Source organism: Abramis brama (assembly GCF_963993115.1).
Source record: "Abramis brama genome assembly, chromosome: 3".
Lineage (NCBI taxonomy): Eukaryota > Metazoa > Chordata > Actinopteri > Cypriniformes > Leuciscidae > Abramis > Abramis brama.
The window spans coordinates 19,381,671-19,394,191 of NC_139965.1; the positions used below are offsets into that span (position 1 = coordinate 19,381,671).

Here is a 12,521-nt window from a genome sequence, read left to right on the forward strand (position 1 = left end):
TACATTTTTTTTTTCTTGGCAATCATTCACATTTACATCACATCCATATACAACTTAAAGTTAATGTAATGTATATTTTAATTATACACTAAAGTGAAAATTTTACTTAAAGGTTTAGTTTTTTTACAGAGAGGACAGAATTACATTACAACTTAAAAGTCCCTTGAAAGATGTCCCTTCTGGATTTGCGTAATAGTGCCTGTACAATAAATAAGTATAAAATATATCTCTGTTATCAATCAGGCTTGTTTTTTTTTTTTAAGAAACACACAAAACATACAAAAACACTAACAAATTACAATCTCCGAAAAAAGACCAGCTATTTCGGCAAAGGGACACTGTCGTACTTCTTGCCAAATGGAAGAAAAGCCAATTCATCACAGATTTGATCATTTTATGATAGACTGACATCTACTAATGGTCAGATTCAAATCCATTCTTGACTGTTGGATTTAAAGGAACAGTTCACTAGAAAATGAGAATTCACTCTCAGGTTGTCTCAAATTTGTATTGTTATTTTCGGGTTTCCATGGGGCATTTTGAATGCACAGGAGAACCAATGCCACTTATCGCATAAAATATTTACTTAAATAATTACTTCAGAAGAAGTGAAATATAGGCGTATTGATTGCTTTTACAGTGCTTTTGGTCATATGCTTAAAGATTTTTAAAAAAAAATCTTGATTTTTGTTCCATCAAACGACACGATTCGTAAATTAAATGAGTGACATTTTCATTTTAGGGTGACCTGTTCCATTTTTTGCTGGCTCTCTTGTTCATCACAAACGAAACCAACTCTTGTGCGTGACAATTAAAATGAGGAAACCCCACAACATTTAGAATCTGAAACATCTTTTTCTACATATTTAGAAAAAACATACATTGTAACATGAAGGCAAACATCACCGAGAGGGTCGAAAACAAGGAATGTTGAGTTAGTTTTTCGTTTTTTTTTTTTTTTTTTCTTGTTTTTTCTCCCGTTGAAAATCAAGTATAATCAACCGACGACACAATCCAAAAATCACATTGTCAAATCCACGTTGTCACATATAATGGAATCTGCTTGGAGGGGTTACTAGGTAACATAAACACATGCTCGGTTCTGATTGGTGGTTTGGGTTCAGTAGTCCTGGCGAAGCTGGCAGTGGTGCTACTGCGAGTCTGAGATGTCCTGCTGTGTGCCGCTCTTCTTCATAGCTTCATCATCTTAATCACAGGGATGGGCAGCACTTGGTGGAGTTTGGCCCGCTCTTCGTCAACACTCATCCTCACCCAGTCTGGCCGGAAGGAGCCTTTGAAGCCCACAAAGGCAAGTTTATCTGGTGGAGAGAAAAAACGTAGCAAAATTAGAGCTGTTGGACCTCATTCATGACAAAAATTTTAGACATGGCCAGGTTGAGTTTTTACTATGCACTTTAACATTTGCCAAACTTAATTATATGGTCTTTGATGTTGTGGTAATTATAAAAAGGCAGCTTCAAATATTTGATTCTGATTGGTCAAATATTGTTGTATACTGAGGCCATTACTTTATGATTGACTGTCATCTCTGGCAACAGATATCCTACCATTCAGATTTTTTTTTATGTTTTTAAAAAAAGTCTTCAAAAACATTATGCTCACCAAGGCTGCTCTTATTTGATCAAAAATACAATAAAACAGTAATATAGTCAAATATTATTACAATTTACCTACAGTAATAAGTTTTCTATTTGAATATATTTTAACATGTTATTTATTCCTGTGATGTAAAGCTGAATTATCAGCATCATTACTCCAGTCTTCAGTGTCACATGATCCTTCAGAAATCATTCTAATATGATGATTTGCTGCTCAAGAAACATTTATTATTATTATTATCAATGTTGAAAACAGGTGTGCTGCTTAATATATTTTTTAGTGAATAGAAAGTTCAAACGAACTGCATTTATTTGAAATAGAAATAATTTGTAACATTATAAATGTCTTTACTGTCACTTTTGATCACTTTAATGTGTCCTTGCTGAATAAAAATGTGTTGTTGAACAAATGCTGTGTTGTTTCATGTTTAAAATAAATGTCAAATTAATATTTCATGTCTTTATTTATTTATCTATTTATTTAGTATCCATGAAATAAACAGGAGTAGAGTCAGATGATCATTATTATAGAATCTTGTGTTTTTCATTTTTATTCCTTTAGTATTTCAATACAGACTCAGCATGCCGCGTGACCTGTGAAATATGTTCACGAAACGAGCCGGTGGAAAGGAGTTGGAATGTAAACTGAAGGGGCTTCGCCTGCTGAAATGACAATTCGACATGATAAATATAATATGTGAAGGGAGGGTCGAGAGGAAGGACCCTGCTGCTCTGGTATGTGTGTGTGTGTGTGTGTGTGTGTGTGTGTGTGTGTGTGTGTGTGTCCAGCCCAGAAAACAGCCTCTCTTCACACAAGCTGACTGCTTTTTCTTTCTTTGTCTGCGGGCTTCACTTTTTTGGTTTAAATTTACCATAAAGAATCCCATACCATTATTTTAAGGAATATTGCAGTATTTAGTATAAATCCATGAATGACATCCATGAATACATTTATCCATGCACATCATTATTTTTGCTTAAATTCATGTGTCCTGTAATCTTTTATCAAAATAACCCTCAGTTACATCTCTTCTCTTCTCTGATGATGTGTTTACTGGCGTGAGGGCGGGACAACCTGTCACTCACATGAGGTCCACCAATAGCAAATCACAACCATCCAATCAATTCCCAATGAAAAAAATCAAGTCCCGCCCTACATATTTTCTTGTTCCAGAAGGAGTTTCACTTGGATATAACTCTCACAACTTCAATTGTAGTGACTTTTGATCAATTTAATTCAGCCTTGATGAATATAAACTATTAATTTCTTTAAAAAAACAAACAATATATAAATAATGTGAATGCCTTTATGCACTGATACTGTGGCGCGTCTACCACAAAGCTGAATGTGTGAATCTCATTACCTTTCAACTTCACCGTCTGATCGGCTCCGAGGGTCTCGAGGATTTTGGTCCATGGCCCTCTGGTGACCAGCTTCCCTTTAGAGGTGATCAAAACCACTGACCTGCAAGTGCAAAAAATAAGTTCCTATCACACACAGCAGTTCAACTGAGGAACAAATACAAACAGAGACATTAAAGAACAGTTCTTTGAACAAATACATCCTCTGAACTGGTCCCTGAAATCAAATTTCACTTCTTTTACTTTACCTATGGACAAAACTTGTGAAATCATAGTTTAGTTTTTTCACATTTTTCATTGACCGCCCAAGCTACATTTCAAGGCCGTTCAAGCATGTGCAACATGCAATTTATCTCTCCCTACATGACTGTGTGATCATTTCCAGTTCAGTGCTTTTCTGTGAGAATCCAAACACATCAACAGTGCAGAACTTCACAGCGCCGTGGATAGCGCCGTGTGCAGCACAAAAGTCAGTGTGATTAACTTGAATTCAACACATTGAAGCTCTACAGGAAGTCAAACATCTCAGATGGCTTCACACTTAGCTGATAATGAGGTGCTTTATATATATATATATATATATATATATATATATATATATATATATAAAATGATTCTTTAAAAAGACTCGGTAACAACTGTTTTTGTTTCATTTACACAAATAGTAGGCTAACGCTGGTTTTAATGATACAGCATAGTTTGATTTTGAATGCACGTAAAATATTCATGCATTTGTTTTTCTGTTAGTCTTACTCGTCTTTGAGGTTGTTGATGTAGTTTTGTAGCTGAGCTGGAATTCCCATCAGTATGGAGTTCCTAAAGCCTTTAGACTCCAGGATTTTACCGCTGTGGCCGTCGATCACAGTCACATGCACTCCGTCTTCTGATTGGTAGATCTTCTTGCCATTCACCTACAGAAACAATAACTTTATTTTCATTTGTTTTGAACTTTTTCCTTTATCATTTTGTCCAGTCTGTCTCATAAATTTCTTTTTCTATATTCTTTTTTGCTATATTGACGAAAACAAAACATATGGAAATAACAGCTAGCATCTTTATTCTCGTTATATTTTTAGATTTGAGTTGAAAATAAGTTATTATAAACACCAATGGACAAATAAGGCAAGTTGTGTCTACAGGGTTTAGGCAGGCTAACTAGTAAATAAGAACTGATTTTAAAGGTTTAACTCAGTTCTTTGTAAAACTCAAAGCTTAATAAAGTAAAGACATATTATTAAGAGTTTGTACCTCTGTATAGGCGAAGTACTCCTTGATGTGGAAGAAGCGTGTGAAATATGACTCTAGTTTGACTTCAAGGAAGTGCTCCGTTGCACTAGGCTATAAAGAAAACAGGGAAATGTGATTACAATAATTAAATATTTTATGATAATACTTTCTTGCTTGATATTTGTACTTAAAACATGCATAAGAATTCCTGAACATACGATGAACTTGAACTGCCATTATGAAAATACTGTGTTCTATTCAGCTCAGAATATCAGATGTTTTAATATATGTTCATATATATATTTGCTAAAATGTATGTTTTTCATAGCAAATAACAGAACATAATTATATATATATATATATATATATATATATATATATATATATATATACAGTGCAATGCATAAGTGAATACACCCATGCTAAAGTTGACTAAAAAGAGGAATAAAAAATCATATTTTGGAAATTGAACTTAATGCCTTAATTTAAAAAATTAGGAAAAATCCAACCTTTAAGGACACCAATTTTCTTTGTGAATGAATAATGTATCGTAAATAAATAAATGTTCTTCCTTAAAATACATGGTGCATAAGTGAGTACACCCCTATGTTAAATTCCCATAGAGGCAGGCAGATTTTTATTTTTAAGTATTTTTTTATATTTTTTTTTAGGATACTATGCATCCTGATAAAGTTCCCTTGGCCTTTGGAATTAAAATAGCCCCACATCATCACATAGCCTTCACCATACCTAGAGATTGGCATGATTTTATTTCAGTTAGCCTAAAAGCTAGTTTGATTTGCATTGAGAGATGATCTTATGGAAAGTACCCCATGCCAATCTCTAGGTATGGTGAAGGCTATGTGATGATGTGGGGCTATTTTAATTCCAAAGGCCAAGGGAACTTTATCAGGATGCATAGTATCCTAAATTTTTTTTTTTTTAAATACTTAAAAATAAAAATCTGCCTGCCTCTATGGGAATTTAACATGGGGTGTACTCACTTATGCACCATGTATTTTAAGGAAGAACATTTATTTATTTACGATACATTATTCATTCACAAAGAAAATTGGTGTCCTTAAAGGTTGGATTTTTCCTAATTTTTTAAATTAAGGCATTAAGTTCAATTTCCAAAATATGATTTTTTATTCCTCTTTTTAGTCAACTTTAGCATGGGTGTATTCACTTATGCATTGCACTGTATATATATATATACTGTGTGTGTGTATATATATATATATATATATATATATATATATATACACTGTATATATATATATATATATATATATATACACAATTATATATAATTATATATATATATATATATATAATATATAGCTATATGCAATTTGCTATTAATACAGTTATACATCTATAACTATATATATCTATAATATATATAAATTATTAAAACATAAATTATATTTTTATATATGTGTACACCTCTTTCATTTCTTTATTTATTCTTTCCTTTTTAGTTATATTTGAATATGTATTTTACCCATATTTCTATCTATATCTCTAGATAGATAGATAGATAGATAGATAGATAGATAGATAGATAGATATTTTACGTTTCCCTGAGAAACTTTGCATTCTTAGCGTGCAAATGTGAAAGCAATGGAATTTTTTTCCCCCATCTCATATTATTCCGTCACCATGTCCCTTTAGGCGCTGCGTAATATGGTTATGTAAATAAAATGCATCATATGATAATAAAACCTGTTTGTTTGCAAAAGTTTGCAGACACAAGTGAGCAAAACACATAAATGATCCTGCTGATAACCGCAGAACAAATGCTAGCACCGTATAGTATCATTCATCCTGCATCGTTTGATTGCCAGGAGACAACTAAACACCTGCAAAACTAAAAGCTATTTTGTTTCTTTATACATCATCTTCAGAGCATCGAGCAAGTTGGAGAAACCCAGCAGGAACATCTCACATCTGACTCGCAGCATTACACTAGACTTCAAACACAGAAGCTTTCAAAAGTCAAAACCGTCTCCTCACCAGTCTTGAGCGAGGCAGTTTTTTGGGCATAGGCACATCTACGACGGGCATCTCTGCGTATTTGGGGTAGGCTTCAGCCATGCAGTCACTGGGGCCGCTGCCGGGGGGAATCTCCGCTTTGATCTTCACTCTTTCACAACCTTTCACCGAGCAGAACGCAAAATCTTCCTTCTCATTGTGCGCTTTGATTTTAAGGAAGAGCAGCCTGCAGGGATGACAGCAGACAAACACCAGAGATCAGCACACCAACAGGAATGACAGTGTCATGAGTTTGGAAGCTGAGACACTTTTAAAAAGACATCAAAACTTATAATAATAATTGACAAAACTGTAGCGTTTAGCATCCAGCCTCCTGGGTAATTTCAGAGCAGTTCCAATTGAGTGATATTAATCATTCCTACAATTTAATTATGCTTCATTAGCAAAGGAAGACTGACATCGCTAAATTGAGAACAGCTATATTTTCGTCCTCTATCATAACACAGATGTCTTATAATTACTACTACTTTGTTCAGTATGATTTTCTATTAGAGCTGTCAATAGAAAAACGCACACATTTAATTTAATACGTTTTACGTCCATTTTTTTTTAAACACCATTAACATATTTATTCACTTTGACATTATAATGAATTCATTCTGTTCTGTGATTTTTAAAAACTGATTGAAACATTAAGAGTTGTTTGGAAGTGATCGGTTCTAAGTCTTCTAACATTCAAAAATCTTACCCTAAATCAAGCTTTTAATGTTGTTTATATGTCTATGTGGTGTTTTTAATCTGCTTTAAGACAAATTCATAAATCAACACCATTGCTGAGTATTTTCTCCTTAAAACTGCAGTGAACCAAAGACAGTCTCAAAAACGCGGTTTGAAATCGCTGGTGTTTCTGACGTCACAAACTACCTTGTAACCAATCACTTGAATGTGTGATTGTCAACGAGTGGATCTATGAGCTGGTGTGAGTGAGTGGAGGCGGGGCTGATTTGCATATTCATAGAACTGCGTATACTCAGTGAGGCAAGAGTGTAGAGTTACATTCAAGCTATTTTAAGGCATGAAGACATTTCTTTGAAGGAAAAAAACTTTTAAATATGTCAAATACAATGAGTTTTAAGGGATAAAATTACTGACTACAAGAGGACTTTAATGATTCCACACTACTGACTAGTACATATCTATATATATCTATATATATATATATATATAAAATGAAATAAATCAATTAAAGTTATAATAATATTTAAATTAATAATAATGTAAATATTAATATACATCACAATGATCTAATAAACTGATAAGCTTGGAGCTGCTGGGAGTTCAAAACTATTTATTAATTTTAAATTAAATTGATTATTTTTTATTTATTTGTATACTGATTTAATTAATCAGTATTGCATTTAGTGACCTAGCACATGATTCGCCAACACTGAGTCTGAGTCGTGTCATTTTGCCGACCCTGTTCCCTTACTTCCCTGCATCATTTATTGTCTTCTCTCAACTATTCTTTTCATTAAAATAGGCAAAAAGGCTATTTCTATTATGACATCTATTTGCATTCACTACCACCAGACCTGAAGTTGCATATAGGAGTGCAGATAGTGTCGTACAGGGACTATTTAAGCCCAGCATGTGGAGACTGAGAGCACATTTGCTCTTACCCAGTGTCCTCCTCCCAGTAGTAATATCCTCTTGTCTGGTGAGAGTCGCCCATCTTTTCTCTCACAGTGGTCCTCATGAACACCCCAGTCTTCCTCGTTTCTTTGGTGAGGCGGTTGTGGATGTCGGAGATTATGGTGAACACTGTGCCTTTTGGATAGCAGATGCCCATATTTATCCAGTCATTTCTGTAAAAGAAGCAACAATACTGGTGAAAATGAATAAAGCACGGTAACTGTAGTTTGACATATGTGGTAGTGTGTTTTAGTATTTTCATCAATCACTAGGGGGCACCATAGTCCTGGTTCCAAGGGTCTGGTTTCGTTGGAGAGCAAGATGATGTGCATTTCATTTAGTGAATATGTGACCCTGGACCACAAAACCAGTCACATGGGTCAATTTTTTGAAATTGAGATTTATACATCATCTGAAAGCTGAATAAATAAGCTTCCCAGTGATGTATGGTGGATATGTATAGGATAATATTTGGCCGAGATACAGCAATTTGAATATCTGGAATCTAAGGGTGCAAAAAAATCAAAACGTTGAGAAAATCGCCTTTATAGTTGTCCATTTCTGTTCGCGATTGTGCTGCATTCACTCACAAAAATAAATGTTTTATATATTTACGGTAGGAAATTGACTACATATCTTCATGGAACATGATCTTTACTTAATATCCTAATGATGTTTTGCATAAAAGAAAAATCAATAATTTTAACCCATACAATGTGTTGTTGGCTATTGCCACAAATATACCCGTGTGACTTGTGACTGGTTTTGTGATCCAGGGTCACATATAATTTATAATCACTGTTACGAATGTTGCTATTTTAATCTATAAATGTGAATAACATAAATGTGTGCAGATCTCTCTCTTTAATGTATTTTTTTTTAAACTTCGTACTTTATTCTGATCTGTTCATGAGGTACTGGATGTGAGTGCATCCTTTATTTAAAAAGCTGAATTATTAATGTAAATATCATCAAAACAAAAAAATTAATTGTTAATTTTATTGTTAATTGTTCCTTAAATAAGTAAAAATTGCTTGATTCTCTCACAAGTAATTTCAAGACAAATAGATGAAAAGCAGAACAAAGAATCAAATTACAACCAAGAAATAAATGATGATACAAAGAGACAAATTAAGTAAACAGTGCTCGAAATATTCAAGTAAACATTAAAAATGAGACTAATACTGAAGGAATCACATCCACTATCAATTATTTTGATTACTGTCAAAGACTTATAATATGATACATTAATAGTGATGCTGTTGGAGTTTGACTGACAGTAAATAATTAAAATCAGCTTTCCAGTTTCTTTTTTCTAAATGTGTGTTCATGTTTGATTCTAGAGGGCTTTTTACAGCTATTAAAGTTATCCGAAGAGCAGTGAGTGATTTCCTCTGTTTCTTGTAAATACTGTGGTTTAATTATAATTTATGACACAGAGACTAGTCTATTAGGCTGCATTTACACACAGGGCCGTTGCTAGTGGGGTGAAAGGTGGTGACAATTATAGGGGCCCCCACTGCCCAGGGGGCCCCACAAAATCCAGCAGTTATACTATATAGGCCCCTGTTGTATGAAAAATTCTAATATTTATATTAGTTGTATGCCTGAGATTTAAATGAAAACCACAAAAACATGCAATTTGGTTAAATATTTCTTACCTCCCTATAAATGGTTTAGTCCGATCTAAAGTATTTAATTATTCAGTCAGTGACAAACATCAGATGGACCCAATAAAATAGTAAGTCCCACCCCAGCTCGTGAACAGAACCAATCAGAGTTGAGGCGGCAGGTCCTGAAGTTAACGATGAACTTGGTGGAAGAGCAGGAGATTGACTGACAAAATGTCGGGGAAAAGAAAACATAAATCAGGGTACCAGAAACTCTATGAAAAGAAGGAGAGGGAGGCCAGAAGAGTTGTTGTATCACAGTCGATCAAGACGTTCTTAAAGACAGGTTGTATTGTTATTTCGCTGGGAATAAGAAAACTACCGTCTACAGCCTGCCGGTACTGTCACTCTCCATTAGCCTATCGGTGCGCACCACAATCGACCGAATGATTACGTGGTCAAAATTCCTATCTTTTTACACTATTGTAAATAGTTAAAAAATTGACACGAGTCACGACGCATTGCATTATGCACCGGACCTGCCGGCTGATGATGTATTTATTAAATCAAGAAAACACGAATACAACACACTGCACTTGAATGAATAAATTTTAGCTTTATTTAATAATATTATCTTTATTAAAAAATAAGACAATAAATGACTTTATTTTTTTTAATTTGACTGCATTCTTGTCAATTTATAAATGTTTACTTTTTGATTTATGAAGTATAACAGACTGATGGGGGTAAAAACATTATTTTGCTGCTACTTTTTAAAAATTGGTTTTATTATTATTTAACAATTTATTTTTATTAGTTGTAATTTTTATATACATTTAACTTTTTAAATAAAGGTTTTACAACAACATCACCATCTTCTGTTATATGTGGGCCTCCATACTCATCTATTTACAGTATAATATATATACATATTATGTTATCGGTGGAGGGTGGAGGGGGCCCACATCAATATTTTTTCAGGGGGCCCCGAATCCTCTAACTACGGCCCTGTTTACACATGAAGGACTAAAGAACCAGATGACAAAAAATTGGCTGGCATCCTAAGCACTCCACCCATCTGCAATTGGTTGGGCAAAGAGAATGTCCAGCCCCCAAACCCACTCCATTGGTTGAGCAAAATAATGTTGCTGTTGGTCTGGTCGGAATGTTGTGAACTAGCTTTCTTATAGTTGTCTCTTCATATAGGGTTGCTATAAGAAGCACACATACGCGTTGTGTTTTCATGTTTTTTGGGGACTTTCCATAGACATAATGATTTTTATACTGTACAAACTGTATATCCTATCCCCTTACACTAACACTACTGAAGGGGGTGGATTCTGGAATGCACTGCTGCTTCAATATATATGTAATGAGTGATTATAATCAAGGTATAAATCAATATGTTTCCTTCTAAATATCAAATGAGTTGAATGACTTCTCTGGAGATTTTACTTTGCTATAGAAGTTACCAGTGTGATTATTGAAATGCTCTTTTCATGTATTCTTTAATGTCTGTATCTTTCAAACATCTGGTCCTTGGGTCCTAAACTGTTATCCCCTAACACTACCCATAAACCTACCCATCACAGAAAACTTTCTGCATTTTTTCATTTTCCAAAAACATCACTTAGTATGATTTATAAGCTGTTTTCCTCATGGGGACCATTATATATATGGTATATATATGGTATATATATATATATATATACATATATACATGTATATCAGTCACTGACCTCTTGAAGTTAATGAGCCAGACGGTGACCTCAGCAGGAGCCGCTTGGTCCCAGTGCATGGTGTATCCTTTTCCCAGTGTGACCACGGGCTGAAACTGCTGGTAATGGTTCCTCTTTCCCAGAGCACCAACCAGCTCCAGAGGTTTGTCTGGATACTCATCCTTCACCATCTTCATGTTAAGGTTGGCTGGGTTTCGGGTCTGGACGTAAATCTGCAGGGGGGCAGAATATTTTGCACGGTACTTGAAAAAGCGCTTGAGTGTTTGACAGATTTGGCAGACTGATTGCCTTTCTCTCTGAAAGCGAATTTCAAAGAAGGCTAAATAACAAGCTGTCTGGTTTTTGTTGTTTCTTGGAATGTACCAAACAAACAAGGTGCTGCTCGGGAAACATCGCTGTGTGCGTGTAGATGCTTGTGTACCAACTGCCCGAATGAAGGCTGTTGACACTAAACATGGGACTGTTTTGGGAGTAACGGGAGGGTGTGGATGGCTCTGGGTTGGACTCACCTGGGCGTAGTGCCCGCTGCAGATGGCAGCTCTCCAGTCGGGGATGTCAATGCAGTCGGGGTGTCTCAGAAGCCAGTTGTCCTCTTTGACTAGGAAAGCGCCTGGGTATTCGCTAACCGAACCATCGATGTCATGGAAAATGGTTGTCTTGTCGCCATCCATCTCCATCTTGTTAAACCAGGGACCCGGTTCACCGAAGAATACACGTGAGGTGATCTAGAGCCACAATCGGAGACAAGGGAAATTAGGATACTATTTATAACTGTCTTTATAACTTGTATTTATTTCCAAAATTATATTTTTTTATTAAGCCAATAATGCATGATCCTTCAGAAATCATTCTAATATGCTGATTTGCTGCACAAGAATCATTTCTTACAATTATCAATATGTATATTTCTGTGGATAACATGCTTCTTTTTTTTTTAGGATTCTTTGATGAATAGAAAGTTCAAAATAACAGCATTTATTTGAAACAGAAATCTTTTGTAACATTATAAATGTCCTTACAATCAATTTAATGCATCCTTGCTAAATAAAAGCATTCATTTTTAAAAAAAAAAAATCTTACTGACCCCCATATTTTGGTATTGTATAGTAGATAACCTTGTATATTAAACAACCACATGGTAATGCTTATTTCTGCATATTCTGGTTAATTAAACACCACAACACATTAACAAAAAGTTCAATAATATTATCTATTAATATTTATGACTCTAAATACTGATCGGATGTGCCATGTTCAATGCCGTTACTAAATAT

General features: G+C 34.5%; 1 protein-coding gene across 1 annotated transcript in view; it reads right to left on the minus strand.

The window, feature by feature from the left end:
• Positions 1–245: 245 nt before the first annotated feature.
• The window catches only part of cemip (cell migration inducing hyaluronidase 1), a 117,641-nt gene continuing 105,365 nt past the window's right edge, over positions 246–12,521 (minus strand). Inside the window, exons 22-29 of the mRNA XM_084108290.1 lie at positions 11,757–11,972; positions 11,248–11,459; positions 7,886–8,071; positions 6,228–6,432; positions 4,230–4,319; positions 3,735–3,892; positions 2,984–3,084; positions 246–1,319 (exon numbers count right to left, since the gene is read on the minus strand). Coding sequence (XP_083964416.1) covers positions 1,192–1,319; positions 2,984–3,084; positions 3,735–3,892; positions 4,230–4,319; positions 6,228–6,432; positions 7,886–8,071; positions 11,248–11,459; positions 11,757–11,972 — 1,296 coding nt within the window. The 3' untranslated portion in view covers positions 246–1,191. The remainder of the gene's footprint in view (positions 1,320–2,983; positions 3,085–3,734; positions 3,893–4,229; positions 4,320–6,227; positions 6,433–7,885; positions 8,072–11,247; positions 11,460–11,756; positions 11,973–12,521) is intronic.